The sequence below is a fragment of the Echeneis naucrates genome, chromosome 6 (genome assembly GCF_900963305.1).
Source record: "Echeneis naucrates chromosome 6, fEcheNa1.1, whole genome shotgun sequence".
Classification (NCBI taxonomy): Eukaryota; Metazoa; Chordata; class Actinopteri; order Carangiformes; family Echeneidae; genus Echeneis; species Echeneis naucrates.
Genome location: NC_042516.1, coordinates 4448683 through 4469711, shown reverse-complemented (window position 1 = coordinate 4469711; position 21029 = coordinate 4448683). Strand labels below are relative to the sequence as shown.

The 21029-nt window shown below is 43.0% G+C and overlaps 1 protein-coding gene across 1 annotated transcript; it reads left to right on the top strand.

The window, feature by feature from the left end:
- Positions 1–5606: 5606 nt before the first annotated feature.
- On the top strand, positions 5607–19619 carry LOC115044605 (matrilin-2-like). Its single transcript, XM_029503729.1, is given in 16 exon segments — positions 5607–5837; positions 6017–6140; positions 7548–7635; positions 8606–8801; positions 10966–11035; positions 11352–11423; positions 11744–11940; positions 12027–12099; positions 16155–16274; positions 16488–16610; positions 16851–16922; positions 18071–18190; positions 18589–18711; positions 18800–19000; positions 19003–19072; positions 19535–19619. Coding segments are annotated over 16 exon segments (1965 nt in total).
- Positions 19620–21029: the final 1410 nt, after the last annotated feature.

The window sequence follows — 21029 nt, the reverse complement described above, 5'->3', positions numbered from 1 at the left end:
GTCAAAGGTCACAGTAAAATGCAAGAGTTGAAATAAATAACACGATATTTAACTGCTCATTACAGAAACATAAGAGGAACAAATCTTTGGCTTTACCTCTATGTATTTGAAAGAAAAAAATTTACTGTTTAATAGTATGCACTTTTTAAACATTGTGCAAAATAAAGATATTTTTAAATGACATCTAGCTTACTGCTCCCAATTATGTTAAGCTTTCAACAAAAATTTTGTTGCAAAAAATCCTGCTCATTCTTTATGGTGAGGCATTTCATTCAAAACTAGCTTCTTCAAGTCGTAATAAGTAGTGTTGGGATATCTGATTTTATGTTTCTCACACACACCTTTGTGAGTCTGTCTTCTAATTCCAAGATCGACAGAGTGTGTTAAATAATCTGAAATTTGTGTTTCTCTATATGAAGTTTACAAAGAATTAGTCCATCTTCTCATTCCAAGAAAGGACAAGACCCTGACTCTGATATGTTTATTACATATGGTAAAAAGTTTTGTTTATCTATGAAGGGTAAAAAAACTGTCAGGGTGAGTCTGGACGGACAAAATCTCGGACTCTGTGTTTGCCAGAAAACACTCAATTGACCGTCAATCACAGATGAGTTACGCTGACGTGACAAGGTGGGGTTTAAAAGCCCAAGAAGCACACAGAGGGGCACAGAGGGGCACAGCGAGCACAGCCTTTGTATTGACAAAACGATCGATTGACAAGTTGTGATCAGATGACCACTCGGACCGGCGGAAGAAAATAAATGAACCACGGTAAGTCATTCTAAGATAACGCAGTTAATGGATTGTTTCTGAAAAGTTTTTTGTGATGTATATATATATATATATATATTTTCTTAAAAGACTTGTTTTTACAGGCAGTCTTCTAGAGGGTGAGTTGGAGTGTCTCACTTTTGATGATTTTCCTGAAGGTAAGTGTTGCGTCTTTATCAAGATTATATTCATATTATTTTCATTTTTTCCGGTAGTTTGTACGCGAGATCTGGACGAAATCGAGAGAGTTTTCAGGGAAAGTTCTCCCGCACCAGCAACCGCTACAGCCGTGAACTGGCCCGTACCAGAGACAGTTCCAGAGGCCGGAGGCTCCCGGAAAGCTACGGCTGAAGAACTACAACCGTATGGGGATAAACAACTATCCCAGGACCCGGAGGTCTCAAGACGGGAGGAAGCTCGAGGAGAATCTTTTAAACTCTGTTTGTTTTTCATCTAAAACATCAGCGTGTACTTCAAACTGTGTACCTGCATGAACAGTGAAACAGAGCGAAGCTGGTTCAACCGTGTATAGCTCCGTGGGAATTTTTTTTTTTTTTTCAGACTATAGAAGAGGAGGAATTCACGCTACAGAAGAAACAGGTCCCCATCCTACAGAAGAATTAGATCGCCATACTACAGGAGATCACCAAACTGCAGGAGGATTCAGGCAGAAACCTCGATAGATTCCTTGACAGGTTGTATGCACTGGCGTATGTGATTTGAGTTAAAAAAGGTGTGACATGGAGCAATGACGACTGTAGGAGTTTTTCAGACGACCCTTTTCTTGCAATAAACCTCGCTATGGATGAGTTGAATCATCCTGAAGCTGTAATGAATGCTGTAAATGAATTGCGATCTGTAATAAACAATTTAACTATAGAAAATGATCCTGCGACCGAGCCCCCCATCTCTCCTCATTTCTCTCGGCTTGATTCACCTTCTCCACCGGTTGTTTCACACACAGAATGTTTGAATGCCATAGACAGGGCCGTACACCTGTTAGAGAATCAGGAGGCGGGAAACGCCGGTGTAGTTTCAGGGTCAGAGGAGAGGGAGGGGGAGGGGGCAGAGGGGCAGAGGGGGATGTAGGCTCTTCTAGGGGAAGTGATCAGAGATAGATTCAATAATATAGAAATTAGGCAAATTTTAAATATCTGAGCTGATCTGAGCTGATAGCTGATTATGGAGAGTTTTATGGGGCTGTGATGGGAGCCGCTCATGAGCTGTTTGAAAGAGTCTTCTGGCAAGCACAGCCTCGTGACATTATACAGATGGAGCTGAGAGGAAAATTGTTTGAAAAAGAGGAGATTTTTGTACATGGTGGAAAATCTCCACAACAGAATGTGCGTTGCTATTAATTTGGCACACCTGCTGCATCCCCATCTCTGCATAGAGAGGCTGAGAGGAAGGCCAGAGAGATTCAGACGGCTGTAGGTTTTGACGATCAGACGGAGGTGACGTTTGATGATGTTTCAAAATTTGAGAGGGCCTTGGATTGTATAATTGTAGTGTTTTAAAGAAACAAAAGCACACGAGCCCGCTCCAAATTCCTTACCCCTAACCCTAGAGAAGACAAAACTGTGTTTATGTTTTTACACCAGAATCACTATTATGGCATAAAATATGTGCAATCCTTTCTAGGAGCCCGTCACGTGTATGAGTACTGTTACACGGGGTATGACGGCGTTTGCAGCTACCGCTGTCCAGGGCGGTGCTCCGTGTGTCTGGACGGCTCGTGTTGTAAAGTCAGGTTCAAGCCCGTCCTTTGTAGATTGTAACAGAACGTGTCGGTCTGCTTAGTGTCTGAGTAAACACAAGGAGCCCGTTGAGAGAATAGGGTTTGGGTCGTACGCTAGTCAATGTGATATGTACAAACAGTGTGAAAAATGCCACAGACTGTGGTACGTCGCTATGAACGGCAAGAGCAAACCTCACGTGTGTCAAAAATTGAAATGCAGAATATGCGGGGAGGTCACCGGTGACGAGGAGGAGGAGTCAGGGAGCGAGAAGCATCCATGTTACATGCAGGGCGTGCACGTTCCATATCTGGTGTGCGCAAAAACCTTAGACGGCGTTAGATGGAACGCCCATGGCGTGACATGCGCGTTAGAGTTTGTCAGACATTTCAGAACGGTGTCTTATCAGAAAACCGTCTTTATGGCACATAATTCAAAAGGTTTTGACAGCTACTTGGTCCTCAAAGCCATGATAGAGCTGGGCATAAAGCCCTCCTTGGTCATGCAGGGTAGCAAAGTGATTTGTTTTTCAGAAAGTGATTATGGTCATAAATACATAGATTCCCCGAGTTTTCTGACCATGCCTCTCTCCGCCATGCCCAAAGCTTTAGGTTTTGCTGATAAAACCAAAGGCCATTTTCCTCACGGTTTCAGCTCTGAGCAGCGTTTGAAGCATGAAGGTCCTTACCCGCGAGCTGTGCAGTTCTCATCACAGAACTGCACAGAACGCATGACAGCCGCGGGCAAGAGGGAGTTTGAGGCGTGGTACGAAACGGTCAGGGGCGGAGTCTTTAACTTTGAAAAAGAAGCGCTGTTTTATTGTCAAAACGAAGTGGACATTCTCTCTGAGGCTTGTACCGTTTTCAGAAACGGTTACATCCAGGAAACGGGTGTGGATCCTTTCAGCAGGTCGACCATAGCCTTGGCCTGCATGAAAGTATTTCTCACTAATTTTCTCAGGCCCAGAACCTTAGCCATTCCTCCTCCCGATCATTACAAACGTCAGTTTAAATCTTATTCGCACGACAGCATACAGTGGTTAGAATGGGTTTCTAACACCCACGGCATCTTTATACAACACGCTTTGAATGCCGGTGAGGAACAGCTGGCTAACTACTTTGTAGACAGTTATGCAGAAGCAGGAGGCGTTAAGTACATCTGGGAGCATCTGGGATGTTATCACGGTTGCCCTGTGTGTTTTCAGCCTCAAGAACGCTCTCCTCTCACAGGGACGACATTTGAGGAGCTCCACTCTAGCACAGTGAGGAGACTAGAGAGGTTGCGTTCGGTGCACGGGGTAACACCGGTCATCATGAGGGAGCACAGGTGGGCGGAGATGAAAAAAACACACAAGGGGGTGAAAGATTTTCTCAGATCTTACGACGCTCCTCAGCCTCTGTCACCCTGCAAGGCTTTGTACAGAGGCAGCACGTGTGCCGTGAAGCTGAGGCTGACGGTTACGTGGACGTGACCTCCCTGTATCCCTGTGTAAATTGCATTTTCCCTTATCCTCTGGGTCACCCTGAAATAATCCTTAAAGATTTTGAACACACCAGCAGCTACTTTGGGCTAATCAAAGCTGTAGTGTATCCGCGCAGAGGTTTGTTTTTCCTCGTTCTACCGTACAGAACTCTCTCCGGTAAATTGGTTTTTACTCTGTGCCTCACCTGCGCAGAGATGGATTTTCAGCAGGGGGTGTGCACTCACAGTGACGAGGCCAGAGCTTTAAAGGGGGTCTGGGTCAGGCCAGAGTTTAACAAGGCTTTGGAGATGGGCTATCCTTTGGCCAAGATCACAGAAGTATGGCATTTTGATCGCAGGGACGACGCCGTCTTTCTAAAGTACATGCAGACATTTTTGAAAGGTAAACAGGAGGCTTCGGGTTATCCACCCGAGGTCGTAGATGAGGAGAGCAGGGAAAGATACGTCAGGGACTATCAGACGCATCAGGGCATTTTGCTGGACGCCTCCCAAATTAAACCAAATCTGGCAAAAAGACAAATTTCTAAATTGTGTCTCAACAGCTTCTGGGGAAAGTTTGCTCAGAGAAATAACCTCTGTCAGACGTCTCTCATCACAGAACCCAAAGAGTTTTTCTCTTTTATGTTTTCAGAAAAACACAAAGTCAAATACTTTAACTTCATCAACGACAGCGTGGCTCTGATCCAGTGGGTGCACGGAGATCGCTACATCGCCCCTCCCAACAAGGTAGACAATGTGTTTGTAGCCGCTTTCACCCCGGCCTAAGGCAGATTAAAATTGTACAGTTACTTGGAAAAGATGCAGGACAGAGTTCTTTACTTTGACACAGACAGCCTCATTTACACCACTAGAAAGGGCCAAAACACACTGCCTCTGGGCAACTACCTGGGACATTTGACCGACGAATTAGACAGAGACAGCATACAAGAATTTGCTGCAGCCGGTCCTAAAAGCTACTCTTATCAAACCAGGAACAAGAAAAAAGCTGTTCTCAAAGTCAAGGGTATTACGCAGACGCATGACAGCTGTCAAAGATTCAACGACTGGTGGACGGTTATGTGAGCGTGCTGAGAGAGGGGAGGAGGAGGAGGAGGGGGGGGTTAATTCAAACCCCTCAGCAAAACATTGTAAGGGATAAAAGGGGATTTCTCTTAAAAAATTCTTCATTTCAGAAAAAGTTTCGCGTTGTGTTTGACAAGAGACGGTTGCTGCCGTGTGATGAACAGGAGGAAAGTGGAGGAGATGTCCTTGGCATGGGCAGCTGAATGGTCCGTGTTTGATGAGGACCATGTTATTTTACTGTTTTTGGATAAAAATGTTTCTCTGTCAGCTTGGGTCATTTCTTCTTCATCTGAAGAGGCTTCATGGTCTGTGTTGTATTCCTCCTCATCTTCTTCTTCAGATACCTCTTCTTCCACATCATAGTGTTCTTGCTCATCCTGAACCTGAACCTGAGCCCAGGACCTGCTGGACAGTGAAATGTCCACTCATGGCTTCAACAAGGAACCAACTGGGGTTCTTTGGTCAGGGGTATGTCTTTCCTCACAGAAAACCCTTGCAAAGCCACCCTGCTGGATTTTGTTTTTGTAATCGATAGCTCCAGAAGCATCCATCCCAATGACTACGAGAAGATCAAGCCCTGATGCCACACGTGTTGGTCTGCTCCAGTATGGCAGCGTGGTCCAACCTGAGTTCTCCTTTAAGACCTATAGCAGCAAGGCTGAAGTAGAGCAGGCAGTGAAGACCATGGAGCACCTCGCCACAAGGACCATGACTGGTCTGGCCATCCAGTACACCATGGACACACCCGATTTCACTGTTGTCAGCCCATTAAATGGGTGTTATCAGGTGAGAAGAGTCACTGAAGGTTGCCTCTTTGTACTTTAAGCTATAATAAATTGCCATGGTCAGGTTGCTTTGGTGACAAATCCAACTCCCTTCAGCTTTACACAAAGTTTGAAAATCCCTAACTCACAGTTTTTAATTTTTATGTTTAACTTCACTCTCACCTGTACCATTAGCTGTAGGAGGCTGTTATCAACCAAAAGGCTAACTCTACACTATGTGTACAAGATGACGCAGTTAGAGAAAAACATGTTGGAGACACAGCTAAACAGCTGGTGGACGACAAAAAGGAGCAGAGAATGAATGGTGAGCAGAAAGCAAATGCTCTGCCCCCACCTGATGTACTTTCTAACAGGAGATCATAATCAGTGTGGTGTTTACAGTTTGTTATGGTTGGACTAATTCCGCTCTTTCCACAGTGGATGACTGGCATTGAAAACTTCTCTCCTTGTTGTTGCTGAGGATGTGTGTGCTGTTGTGGATCATGGCTGTGCGCACATCTGTGCTAACCTGCCTGATGGCTACAAGTGTCACTGCCGGCCTGGCTCTGAGCTCACCATAGACCTGACGACGTGCAACAGTAACAATACTTTTCTCACCTTCCTCGCAACTGTTCTTTCCTCTTCATCTGTAGTGGGGTTAACCTCTGGAGACTTCCTTTCAACATGGTCGTGTGTGTGTGTGTGTGTGTGTTTTGTCATCCAATTTCAGAGAATATATCCCCCTGAAATGAGAATTTCTACTTTTCACAACATACCAACATTGACACAGGGGATATTTAATGTGACACCAGCCAAATAATGTTCTGGTTTCAGGCCTCGAATATTGTGATTTAAAATCATCCTAAAATATAATCTATTCTTTTGTTGTCCTTTTCTGATATGAGGTTTTCTAAGTAGATTACGGGTGCCCCCTGGATAAAAACAAATTAGCCTAGAATGAAAAGTAAAGTCATATCCATTTTATTTTTATGCACCAATTCACAAGAGAAGTTATTTTAAGACACTTTTTAAATAAGGCAGAACTTTATTGAGGATCCCTACCTTCTTTCTTTAATATTCATAGAGACCCACCAAGTCCTATCAAGGACAAGCGCTTTGTGACAGTGGGTCCATGTAAGAGGCAGAAACATTAGGCACAACCAGACTCAGGGTGTGCAGCCATCTGTTGAGAGAGAGTTTGAGTACACGGAAAAGACCACTATCCAATGAAAGTGACATTAATGGTGATAGGAGTAACAGCAATAGGGTTGAGCGGTTGGTAGTTTACATGTGTGTGATCTTGATGGACCTTCCATCAAAATGAGAAGCTGAATTCCCACTGCTAGTGATGTCCCTCCACCCACGACTGGGTGACGTCTCTGCTGATCCTCTGGTGAATGTTAACTGACATTAATTTTTTTTAATGCATGGGCATTTTCTGGCGACATACTCTTCTGTCTCCCTTTTCATAAAAGGCCAATAGAAACGCTCTCGGGCTAGACAAAGGACTTTCTCCACTCCAACATGATCCATGTTGTTATGTAGGTGTGTTAGCGCTGTCTGCCGGTAAGAAGCTGCTAGGACAAGTTGTTTGTGTTCTGTAGTCTTTCTGTACAGAAGACAATTGTCTATGTGCAATCTACTCCACTCTCTTAAGAGTCTCTTAGTGTTTGTGTCAAATTTATCTCTGTTGTCTTCATTTGGCGTAATGTTGTTCTCTTTCATCTCCAAGACTTTCCCAATGGCAGGATCTGCTCGCTGTTCTCGAACCAGTTCGTTGTGGTTGATAGGATGGAGAGGTTCTTTGAGTGGCTGATTAGGTGAGGATAAGTTCCTTAGAGCACTCCTTCATGAAGGCATTGATGTCAAGGGGACAGCGAGACAGTACATCCGCATCAATGTTGACTTTTCCTGGACGGTACTTTGCATCAAAGTGGAAATCCACTAGTTGCCCCACCCAACGATGTCCAACTGCATTTAATTTCGCTGTGCTTAGGACGTACATTAGGGGGTTATTGTCCGTTAAAATGGTGAAATGTGGGGCATAGACCGGGTAGTCCTTAAATTTGTCACAAACTGTCCACTTGAGGGCTAGAAACTCAAGTTTGCCACTGTGCAAGTGGTAGTTTTGTTCGGCCTGGGTTAGCGTGCGGGACCCGTAGCCGATAACTCGCATTTTGTTGTCCTGCTTTTGATAAAGGACTGCTCCAAGGCCTCTCTGGGATGCATCCGTGTTGAGTATGAAGGGGCGGGTGAAGGGGCGTACCACCAGTGCGCTAATACTGGTGGTTGGGTCAACATGTCAGTCAACTGTTCTAGTATCTTTTGGTGTTCCTCGTTCCATTGCACTGGAGCTCGAGAAGACTGCTGGGGGTGTTTTGTTCTGCCTCTGGTTGGTTTAGATTGTGGTGTGTCAGATTTTACTTGCAGCAGGTCATACAGGGGTTTAGCAATACTGGAGAAGTCCTGTACATACGTTCGGTAGTAACTCAGAAAACCCAATAGCTGTCGGACTTCTCCAACTGTCTGTGGTCTTTTGTTTTTGAGTGCCTGTACTGCCTCAATGTCTTTGGGATCCACTTTCATGCCATCTGCAGACACCAAGCGTCCAACATATCAAACCTCTTTGCAGAACAACTCACATTTCTCGGGTTTCAATTTCACACCATGGTGCTGTAAAGCTTGTAGCACTTTGCACAGCACTTGGAAAAGCACAGCACATCGTCAAGGTAAGAGAAGTAGCACTCGTCACGGAGTGTGTCGAGCATCTCCTCCATACTCCCCTGAAAGGCTGCTGGTGCATTTGACAGCCCGAAGGGTATCCTTACCCACTCTAGAGACCCCACGGCGTGGTGAATGCAGTCAAAATGCGGTACCTCGATCCTTCTGCAATGAAACCCTGGTGGTACACTTTTCCCTGATCCAGGATCGAAAACCAGCTGTAGCCCCCAAGCGAATCTGTGAGGTCTTGGATTCGGGGAAGCGGGTGACGATCCAGCACAGTTTTGTTGTTAAGAAGGCGATAATTTATACACAAGCGCAGGATTCCATCTTTCTTTCTCACACAGATGACAGGGGCTGCATAGGACGACTGCAATTTTACAGTCCATCCTTTGACTAATAGTTCTCGGACATACTCTTTGACTTCCCGGTAAAGGGGCTTTGGGATGGAGGCATAGGCCCTTTGGACTGGTGTGTCATCTTTGAGTCTAATTTCCATCTGTTGTGAGGGGATGCGGCCTCTGTCGCTACTGTCTCGGGAGAATGCCTCACACTCTTCCTGCAGCACCTTTTCTACTGCCTGTTGCTGGTCTGAACTCAGGTGACTGGGATTGATTGGTGGTAACCAGGCATCAGTAGAGGGGACATTAGGAGGGGTGCCTTGGTTCACCTTCATAGCTGTTACTGTGACTGGCATGGTCTGAGTTCTGGGCAGCCCTATTGCGTCTGGCTCTATCACTTTGGCAACATGCTGGATGGTGCCCAGGATTGTTCTTTTTGGTAGTATTGTTTCATGTGTTGAATGGTTGGAAATGGGTATCTTCACAAAAGGTCTTTGAGTATTGTTGATCTCCAAGAGTCCTTCTCCAACACTCAGGTGTCTCAAAGCAACATTCTCTTCTGCAGGTTCATAAAGGACAAGGGGGTCAGCAACATCAAAGTTCTGGGGCATCCTGCACCAAACTTGTACTGCTTTACCTGCTGGAATATTTACATTGTCCTTGCCAACTCTTACTGTTGCTGGGTCACAGTCATAACTTTGTGGTACTTCAATAAAGTTAACAATATCTACGACTTGCTCTTCATCCATACCAAAAGCTCTGCGTAGGAGACTAAGGAATGTGGCGTTAGCAGCCCATCCCCTAGTTTTGGATAATTTCCCCTAACACATTAGCTCCAACTAGTGGCTGGGGAAGTGACAGCTTACTTACAAGGAAGGGGGCCTGTACAGTAAGGTTTGGGTCTTCGTGACCTGTGAGGGTGAAGGTAAGTTCAACCCACCCGTCATAGGGAACAGCATGGCCATTGACTGCATAAACCTCCAATCCATCATTCAAGGGCTCCTGCAGCGGTCTCACTGGGTAGCTGGGAATGTGTTTCTTGGCCCACTGTCTGTCTACTGTGCTTGTGAACCAGAATCACGTAACACTGTCATGGGATAACTATTAATCACACATTTCAGTAGGCTTTTCTTACCAACTAGGGGAACTTTGTGGCTTGCGGTGCTTTGGCAGCGGGATGCATCCGATTTATTCCTGTTGAGTTTGGCTTATTTTCTAGTCTGTTTGCTGCGTTTTATGGTGGGTGGCTTGACAGGGTTGGCAGATCCAGTCTTTATTGGCTGGGACTGGGGTCCTGTCCTGGTCTCTGGCTGTCCCTCGACAGAGGCCGTTCCCAGTTTCCCTGAAACTTGGTCCGCTTTAAGCATCCAACTGCTCTGTGTCCTTCCTCACCACACGTGAAGCAATGACAACAGTTCTGTAAGTTCTGTTCAGTGCACTTTGGGCAAAGGGCTGTTCTCCTGGAGGGGGTTGTCGGTCGGTTGGCTGAAAGCTAGGGGAAGATAGTGGGTAATGGCACTGGAGGGGGGGGGGGCGTGGACGGGTGTGAGAGTGAACTTGGACTGGTAGGGTTGGGGAAGGGTGGTAGGAATTTGCAGCTTTGGGTTCCATTAGACTGGCCATCATATTTGTCAGGGTCTCTACTTGGGCGGTGAGTTGTTTGATTGTTTGAGAGGTTTGGTGTTCTCTAGCTTTCTTTTCATCAGTTTCAACTACAGCTCTGTGGGCTTGTACTGTCTTTTGACGAGGCGTTTGGCCCAATCTCCGTTGGTGCTCATTCTCACTGATTATTTTGGTGACTTCTCTAAAGATCTCTTCGGCTGTGACATCATTGTTTAAAGTTAGGGGTCTTAGTCTCTGCCGCATGTCAGCATACTTAGCTCCCAGGCCCTGGTAGATTGTGTGTAGGAACACTTCCTGTATGGTCTTCGGACCATAGGAAATGTCTGTGTTGGCCTGTTTTGACTGGAAGTTTACGTTCTGTTTAAGTCCAATCATGCGATATAAAAACTGCTGGGGTGACTCTTGTTCTATTTGTCTAGCACACATTAAATCCTGGAACATTTCAGTTGTTGCCTTTTCTCCAAGGTGAGATCGGAGGAAGCCCTGAAGTTCGGGGAGAGACAGTTCATCTTTGAGCAGGAGCATGTCTCTGAAGGTGCCAGGTTTGACGATTCGTAGTACACCTCTAACAGTTTCTGCTTCAGCGAATCCTTCCTTTATCCCTTAATTGATCCACTTGGCGAGGCTGTTATAGCTGATCTCAGAACTATTGTCTCCTCCAAATACTTTAAATTCTCTACGTGGAAGATAGGAGAGGTTTCTTATGGTGACTGTTCTCTCTGGGCTGAGTTGGGGGACTGTTGCTTCGCACTGTTTCAGTCGCTTACCTAGTTCCTTGTACACTTTCCTCAACTCCTCTATTAACTGTGTCTCCATGCTCACATTTGCATTGATGTCCATTTGGTTTTCAGGAGAGGGTGGTGGTTCTGATGGCGTATTTGATGGATGGGGATTCGGCACGTTTGGCATTGTAGCTCCAAAGGGTGTGTCAATTGTGCTGATCTGAATGGCTCGGCTGATTAAGTCGTCCAATGCCAGCAATTGACTCATGCCTTGGTCCTCGAGGCCTAGGAGAGTCTCTGACTGGATGCAGGAGGTCACATAGCTCATGCAGCTCTCTTTATCATCCTGGCTGAACTGTGTTGTGTCTCCGTCATCAGCAGCGAGGCTCTTTGCTAACCCAAAGAGCGCGAACAGGCTCCCCCTGATGCTCCATGCAAGTTCCTTCCGTGTGGCTGACATGTCTTTATTCTCTGGTGATGAAGCTCTGCAGTGACTAGCGTGCGTTGTCTTTCCGTTACAGCAGCGCAGCTCTCCGATGAGGCGAAGATGCTTTTCACCTTGACCTCCCTCTATGGACACCCACTGGCTGGCTTGGCTAAAGCGACCCCTTGGTCACGGTCGTCTTGGTTCTGTTATCGCTGGATCTGCCCCTTGAAGACTGAAGAGGAGAGATCCCGGACGAGCCCCCACAGTTTGTTACGGGCCCCAGCTGGCACGGTGACCACGTCAAAAAAAAGAACGCCTGTACAATATATGTAGGGTGTAAGAGTAGGAACCACAGCTGTACACTCGTCTTTCTCCAGTTTATGTATGAACGGAAACAGGAAATCGGTCCGCACTATGCAACCGGGGAGCTGCAAACGCGTAATGCCAAAGGTTCCGCTTCCCTACAATATTATTTACACAGGACAACTTTTGCTAAGTACACTATAATTATTATAATAATGTTAAATGACACCAAAACAATTACTTATAATTGTTAATAATATAATAATATCAAATGTGGTTACATCTTTTGAGTGTACCACATTTATATCAGAGTTAGTACTCAGCACAAATAAAATCATTATACTGGGAGATTTCAATGTACATGCAGATGTAGAAAGCGACAGCCTTAGTTCTGGGTTTCTTTCCCGACTAGACTCCATTGGCTTTTCCCAGCATGTGAATGAACCCACTCACTTGTACAATCATATTCTTCATCTTGTGCTAACATATGGCATTGAAATTGACAAGTTAACAATTTTTCCTCAAAACTCTGACCGACCATTACCTCATTACTTTTGATTTTACTTTAATTGGCTGCACAGTTTTGAGGAATAAATTCAGCTATAGATGTTTATCTGAAGCTGCTGTGGCTGAATTCAAAGAGACCATTCGGTCATCATTCCCAACAATGCCATATCTAAATTCAAATGAGGATTTCTCCCATGCACAGGTTGATGACCTTGTGATTAGCACTATGGCCACACTGTGTTCAAATCTTGACGATGCCGCCCCTCTCAAAAAGAAAGTAACCAAACAAGGGCAGGGCTGGCTCCCTGGTATCATTCCCAAATTCGTGCCTTAAAGCACGTCAAGGAAATTAGAAAGAAAGTGGCGTTGCAGTAAGTCGGAAGAGTCTCACTGTCAAGTTATATTTGTCTTAGCTTCAATGCTTGCCTAAACTTGAGTAGGCACGGATGACGACAGAGGACGTAGATCAACTCCATACAATTTCTTTATTACTTTCAAACATGATGTACCTTAGGTTGAAAAAAGACAGAAAAAACAAAATTCAGTCAAGAAACCCATAGTATGATGAATGCAAAACCATATTTTAACTCAGATTTTAATGCTCTTAAATAATTTTATTCTGAAATTTAACACAATAAATGAATTTACTCAGGTTTTAACCCTATTTTATCAAATTAATTAATACCAATCATGCTCTTTTAAATAAACATTAATTCTTAAATGTTTGATATTAAAATTATTTCAGACCTTTTTACTTTCAATTTTCTTTTTTTCTTTTCTTTTTTTTTTAAACAAACTTGATCATAAAATACTGATGATACATTTAATGAATCAAATGAATTCATTTTATTGTGATTTCAAATCAATAAATGCGGAGGTTAAAACTAAACCAACAACATGCAATAAATAAACAGAGTAGACTAAGAATTTAAATTTACTAAATACTAAATTTACACATCAAACCAAATAATGTTGCTTAAACAAAAGTAACCTACCAGCAGCAACTCTGTCGTCAACTGGGCATTGAGCTCTCATGCGCTCCTTACAGCAGCAGCCTCATGCAGCTCATGAAGAAAGAGGCCACCTACTTAACCTGCCTTAAATAACTTCCCCTCTCCTTCTCTACCCGCAGGATCTCTACCTGACTGCTCACTACTGCCCTCTCCTGCTTCTGCACATACAACAAATAATAAACAGTTTTGACTTAACACTCACCAAGCCTGGAAAGATAGTTTAAAAACATATAAAAAAAAAGCTCTCCGCAGTGCTAGAAGTTCATATTACTCAGCACTAATAGAAGAAAACAAGAACAACCCCAGGTTTCTATTCAGCACTGTAGCCAGGCTGACAGAGAGCCATAGCTCAGTTGAACCAGTGATCCCCTTAGCTCTCAGCAGTGATGATTTTATGGACTTTTTAACAGATAAAATTCTCACAATCAGGGAAAGAAATCATTAGCCTTACCTACATTAGACAATAATCTCCTACTGAATACAGCAACTCCTGAATCAGCTGCAACACCCATTGTACATCTGGAATAATTCTCACCACTGAATCTCTCAGAGCTAGCTTCTATAGTTTCATCACCCAGATCATCAACCTATCTATTAGACCCAGTAACAACTAGCCTCTTTAAAGAGATTTTTTTTACTTAATTGAGCCATTCATTCTAGATCTGATTAATTTGACCTTATCTTTGGGTTATGTACCTCAGACTCTTAAGACTGCAGTCATAAAACCCCAGCTTAAAAAGCCGAATCTTGATCCAGATGTTTTGGCCAACTATAGACCCATATCAAACCTTCCATTCATTTCTAAAATCATTGAGAAAGCAGTAGCAAACCAATTACACAACCATCTACATGAAAACGGCTTGCTTGAAGAGTTTCAGTCAGGATTTAGAGCCCATCACAGCACAGAAACAGCGCTGGTTAAAGGCTCTAATGATATTCTAATGGCTTCAGACAATGGATCAGCCTCCATACTTCTCCTCTTAGATCTTCGTGCAGCATTCGACACCATAGGTCATAATATTTTACTATAGAGACTGGAACATGAATTGGGATTAAAGGTACTGCACTACTACTAAAGGTGGTTCAAATCCTAGTTATGAGATAGACATCAGTTTTTTCATGTTAACAACAGCTCCTCCTCATGCACTTTAGTCAGTTATGGCATCCCACAGGGTTCGGTGCTTGGACCAATCCTCTTTACACTTTACCTGCTTCCTCTAGGCAACATTATCAGGAAACACAGCATCAACTTCCACTGCTATGCAGACAACACTCAATTGTACTTATCAGTGAAGCCAAATGAAATCAGCCAGATACAAACTGCAGACATGTCTTGAAGACATAAAAGTTTGGATGACCCAAAATCTTTTATTTCTCAACTCTGACAAATCCGAAGTTATTGTACTTGGCCCTAAGCACCTCATAAAAATGCTATCTAATCATCTAATCAGTCTGGATTGCATGAGTTTGGCTTTGAGCTCCACTACAAGAAACCTTGGAGTAACCTTTGAACAGGACCTGTCAGTGGGGCAGCTTTCTTACACCTGAGAAATATTAGGAAAATCAGAAACATCCTCTCTCAGAATGATGCAGAAAAACTAGTCCACTTCTAGGCTGGACTACTGTAACTCATTACAATCTGGATGTCCAAACAAATCTCTGAAAGGCCTTCAGTTGATTCGGAATGCTTCTGCACAAATATTAACAGGAACTAGGGAAAGAGAGCACATCTCTCCTGTGTTAGCTGCGCTTCATTGGCTGCTGGTAAAATACAGAGTAGAATTTAAAATCCTTCTGCTAACGTATAAAGCTCTTAATGGCCAAGGTCCATCATATCTCAGAGAGCTCATAGTTCCTTACTGTCCAAGTAGGCCACTCCACTCTCTAGATGGAGGTTTACTTGTGGTTCCTAGAGTGTCCAAGAGTAAATCTGACGGCTGATCTTTTAGTTATCAGGCTCCTCCTCTGTGGAGCCAACTTCCAGTATCGGTCGGTGGGCGGACTCTTTATCAATTTTCAAGATCAGGCTTCAAACGTTTATGTGTGACAGAGCTTATAGTTTAAAAGCTATCTACTCTAGTCCATCTACTCTTTTAGCTATGCTGCTATAGGCCAAGGCTACTTGGGGAAGGACTGAGCATCTCTCTCTCTCCCTCTCACCCTTCCCTTGCATGCGCTGACAATAACCACACTTCTTAAAAATCATTGCTTCTCCCATTTCTAAGCATGTATACTGCATTTACTAACCATGTTTTCCTGAAGTCTCGGTGTCTCCTTCATGAATTCCATGCTACAGCTCATCTCCATGAACTTCATGTGGCGTCATGTTTCTGCCTGCACCTGTTTTGGATGTCCCCTTATCCTGCTTTCATTCTCACCCTGCACTACACTCCCCCATCCACCCTCCACTATCCCTCTCCCCCGGTCGAGGCAGATGGCCGCCCTCCCTGAGCCTGGTTCTGCCCAAGTTTTTCCTTGCCACTCTCGCCAAGTGCTTGCTTCTGTTGATCTGTTGGGTGTTTTTAAATAATTTTTTAAAGAGTTTAGTCTAGATCTGCTATATGTAAAGTGCCTTGATGTGACTTTGTTATGATTTGGCACTATACAAATAAATCTGATTTGATTTGATTTGATTTGAAATACAATGCAAGAAGTGGAGTAAGTGAGATGCCTCTCCCTCAGGGATAGATTTCTGTGACCTGGGGGAGCATGGCTGTGAACATGACTGTGTCAGCGTTCCTGAGTCCTGCATATGCAGGTGTAACAAGGGCTACATCCTGAACCTGGATAGCAAGACCTGCAGTTGTAAGTGAATAAGCACACAGTCACTCCACAGCATCAGGTCAGCAGAGAGGAGCAGGTCCACACTCAAATTCTATTAACAATGACTGAGGACAGATGACAAGTGGGACAAACAGCAAATAAGGTATGGCCACATAAATTAGCTAGAGATCCTGATTGAGATCCACAGCAATAGACTCTGCTAATTTCAGTTTTATATCTAATGTCCCTCAGAGATTGATCACTGCGCTGCTGGCACCCACGGATGTGAATAGGAGTTTATGAACACAGAAGACTCCTGTGTGTGTAAATACAGAAAAGGCTTCACACTGAGGTCTGATGGGAAAACATGCAAGAGTAAGTGCCAAGTCCTTCATCAAGTTTGTATTGATACAGTTGAATAAAGATTAAAAGAAGAAAGTTCATCAAGAAAAGAGAAAGAATCTTATCAGTACATTTATAATCTTTAAGTGAGATTTTGATACTTCCAATGCACAAATGAAAATCTATTTCTGTGCAGCTCAACAGTTACCTATCTTAGTAAATTAACCTCCTAAATTCCCAAGGTTTGTCTTTTTTCTATTGAATGTTCCTCAGAGATTGATCACTGCGCTGCTGGCATCTATGGCTGTGAACAGGAGTTTATGAACACAGAAGAAACATGCAAGAGTAAGTGTCAAGTCCTTTTTCACAACCACCTGTCATTAAAATAAAATTTAGTTAGATTCCACAACCTCCACAGGTAGATTTCTATCATGTGTAACCCTGCATAAATCCATTTCTGCAGATATCATTGAATCAGTTTGTTTGTGTAGAATTACGTAAATGCAAATGGGTTGCATTGGAAATGGATTTGAATATTATTGTCAGTTTATTTGTTTCTTCAATAAAATACCATCTGACCACAGATTACAATGCTTTTTAAGATGTTTTAATCATGCAAGTCTTAATATTATACAGGTGTCTGGGGTTAAGTATTCCTCCTCTGCTGGTTGCTGGTCAACTGAACATTGCTGTCAGAATGAAACACTTGCTTCTTACTGCTAATTAGTATAAAAAATTATTATGTTTTAAAAATGTAGATGTAGTTTTGAATTCAGTGGGAAAATACATTCTACCCTAAAGAACTGTTCTTTGAGTTCTTTAAACATTACAATGTGAAAGTTTTTCCTAAAAGCAATTAAAGTTGATGAAATGAACAAGTTGAAAATCCAACCTGAGGCTGTAAATGGAATCAGCACAACTGGCAGCTTTCATCCCTCTTGCTATGAGTGCAACGTAGTTGGACTCATAACACATTTTGCATCTTCCCTTCATGAGATTCATATCATGAAAACAGGCCCAATAATTCAACAGGACACAGACCTGAGGCTGTTGCTATATCTCAATTAGAAACAAATTTGACTTAAATCCTGCAGGATCTGATAGTAATCACAAAAAATTATTTGATTGTTGAAAATCATCATATCTTATCATATATATCATAAGTGTCAAAAACACATCAAGGTATCACATCATCACTGTTCTCTGAATCAAATTATTATGAATTAATGAATGAATCAATCAAATTATTCTTATGAATCAGATGATTAATAACAGAGCTCAACTTGAGTCTGTTGAAGTATGTGTGAAAGGTAAAAGAAATTCAGGTGTAAATGGAAAGCAAGAAAGATGCCGTTCATTTGTTTTTGACTTATGTTAAGATGGAGGCGTGATGTATGTATGCACCACAGATCATAGCTCTTTTGTCTGGTTTAGGTGGGCAAGTGGTCCAGAGTTACTTTATTTTCACAGCTTAACCTGATTGTTTTCTGCAGAAATTGATCCCTGTGCTGGGGGAAGTCATGGTTGTGAACACGACATCATGAGCACAGAATCATGTGTGTGCAAATGCAGAGAAGGATACACACTGTGGACTGATGGCAAAACATGTCAGAGTTAGTGCATAATCAGCTACAGTGTGATGGGTGACCTCCATTCCAGCGTGAAAACACAGCAATGATGCTTTTGTTGGCACTGCTGGCACAGTGGGGCAATCATTGGTCAGTGTCGCTTAATTGTTGCTGTGGCACTTTCTGCATGTTACGTAATTGAAAATGTGTTCTGGGTCGCAAAAGGTCAGTGTTAATCCCTGTGCTCCCCCAAAAAATCCTCTAGATTAAGGAAATATTCTGTGCTCACTATGATAACGTGTTCATGTTTAGTTATTTATAACAGCGAAACAAACTTTTAATTAATTTTAAAACAAATTTTAGAATACAACAATATGATTTCTCCATATGCAATATTAAGTTGGATAATTTATCCTTATCAAACTGATCCCCTGTGTCTGTAGGTCTGGACCTCTGTCAGAATGTGGACCATGGTTGTGAACATCAGTGTGCCAGCACCCCCGAATCCTAAATCTGCAGATGTTTTGAGGGATTTATGTTGTCTGAAGACGGGAAGAGCGTCAAAAGTATGATTCTACACCCTAAAGACAATTTCTTTCACTGTTTTGATATAAAAAGAAATAAAACATGTTTTTAATGTCTCAGCGGAAGCAGAGTTTTGCAATGGAGTCATAGATCTGGTTTTTGTGATTGACGGCTCTAAGAGTCTGGGACCGGCCAACTTTGAGATGGTCAAACAGTTTGTAAATGGCATTGTGGACTCGCTGGACATTTCCAAGACAGGCACGCATGTTGGTCTCCTTCAGTACTCCACCGAAGTCCAAACAGAGTTCACCCTGGGTCAGTTCACCACAGCATCCAACAGGCTGTGAGCCGGATGCAGTACATGGGGAGAGGCTCTATGATGGTCTCAGCCATACGTCACATGTTCAGCTTTTCAGCTAAAGAAGTTGCCAAGTCAAACATCCCATGTGTCAGCATTGCGTTTACTGAAGGGAGATCACAGGATCAGAAATCCTTACACACAAATAGGGCTACATTTGGCAGTTAAATTTATAGCAACTCAGAGGGAGCATATTTGCTCTTGCAATTCCACAGTACATAAACATTAAATACACACAAAAGTAAACAGTGGTGTGCAAAAAACTGATTTCCAATTCTGACAAAAAATGTGACCAGACAACTCAACCAGTTTTTAAAAGCTTTAAGCTAAAGCCTGAGGGTAGTTATTTTGTCAGTAATCACAAGGTTACGATACATTATCCTGCAATTCCTTAATGCGGAAACCTAATCCTCCATGTTTAGGGTGAAAATCCAGTGCAGTTGTTACGTTGATGTTCTTTTTGAATTTTTGCAAGAGTAAACCGAGTCGTAAACTTGAACTGGCAGGCTGACTATCGCCCCCTACGTTGAGGCAGCCTCAGCCTCACCTGCCTCCCCTGACCGCATGTCCATACTGAGGAACCTGGAGTAGAGTAATATCATTTTCTGTATAATAATAAAAATCATGTATTACTTTCTTTTTGGCTATAGTTCATCTGGCAGCACCTCCCTGTGGTGTTGGCCCACCACTGGAAGGCCGCAGGTTCAATACCCAGGCCTGGGCCCTGTCTGTGCGGAGTTTGCATGTTCTCCCTGTGCCTGTGTGGGTTTCCTCCGTCCAAAGACATCATGTTTAGGTTAACTAGTGACCCTAATTTTTCTGTAGGTCTGAGTGTGAGTGTGAGTGACCCCACCCTCACCTAGTGTGAGCTGGGATTGGCTCCAGCACCCCCCACGACCCTGAGGTGGTTGAAGATGAATGAATGAATGAATGAATGAGTGTACTTGATTTGCATATTCTAAAGTATTGTCTAAATATATGAATGAGAGAAGATTCTGGGTGGACCAGCACTGACACTGTCTGAGAAACACTCAGCAGTGCTTAGTACAAAAATTCTCATTTATATGTTGTATGGTGCTGTTTTTGGCTTTCTAAGTAGCTATTCAATTCTTCCTAATTCAGCAGGATGGACAATATGATATATCTTGAACACATATGACACAGGGGGGTGTATGTATGCCAACTCTAACATTATATTATTATTCTATTCATAATTTACATTTACTCATTTGGCAGATGCTTTTTTTTTATTGAAAAAAGCACGGCGGCGTAGTGGTTAGCACTAGCACCCCACAATAAGAAGGTCGCGGGTTCAGTTCCTGGCCTCCTTTCTGTGCGGAGTTTGCATGTTTTCCCCGTGTCTGCGTGGGTTTCCTCCAGGTACTCTGGTTTCCTCCCACTGTCCAAAGACATGCATGTATAGGTTAACTGCCGACGTTAAATTGAGTGTGAGTGGTTGTTTGTCTTTGTGTTTGGGCCCTGCGATGCACTGGCGACCTGTCCAGGGTTTACCCCGCCCCTCGCCCAATGTGTGCTGGGATTGCCTCTAGCAGCCCCCTGACCCAGAAACAGATAAAGCGGATGAAGATGAGTGAGTGAATTCAATAAATTATTCAAAACTCAATCCTGTCTGAATTACATAGATAAAGTTATGATTTAATTCTAACAGCTTGGATTTGAAACACCCGTTAGGGGAGTGAAAGTATTAATACAATACTCTGATTTTACCTCCCTGTAGCTCAAATGTTTTGTAAAATATTCAATATTTCAGATTAATCTGAAAATATCTTTTCTGCAATGGATTTGTGAAATATTTGGACTGGGCCCCCATAAATGCATGAAATGGGATAGACATACATTTTTTTAATATTATTGTTATCTAAATGTTATTGCCTATTTTTGTCTATGGTATTCTTTCTTATGTCATGCAAAGTCAAATAAATAAATTTTGAATAAAATTTAATTAAAATTTATTAGATTTTGTGGTGATATTGAACAGAC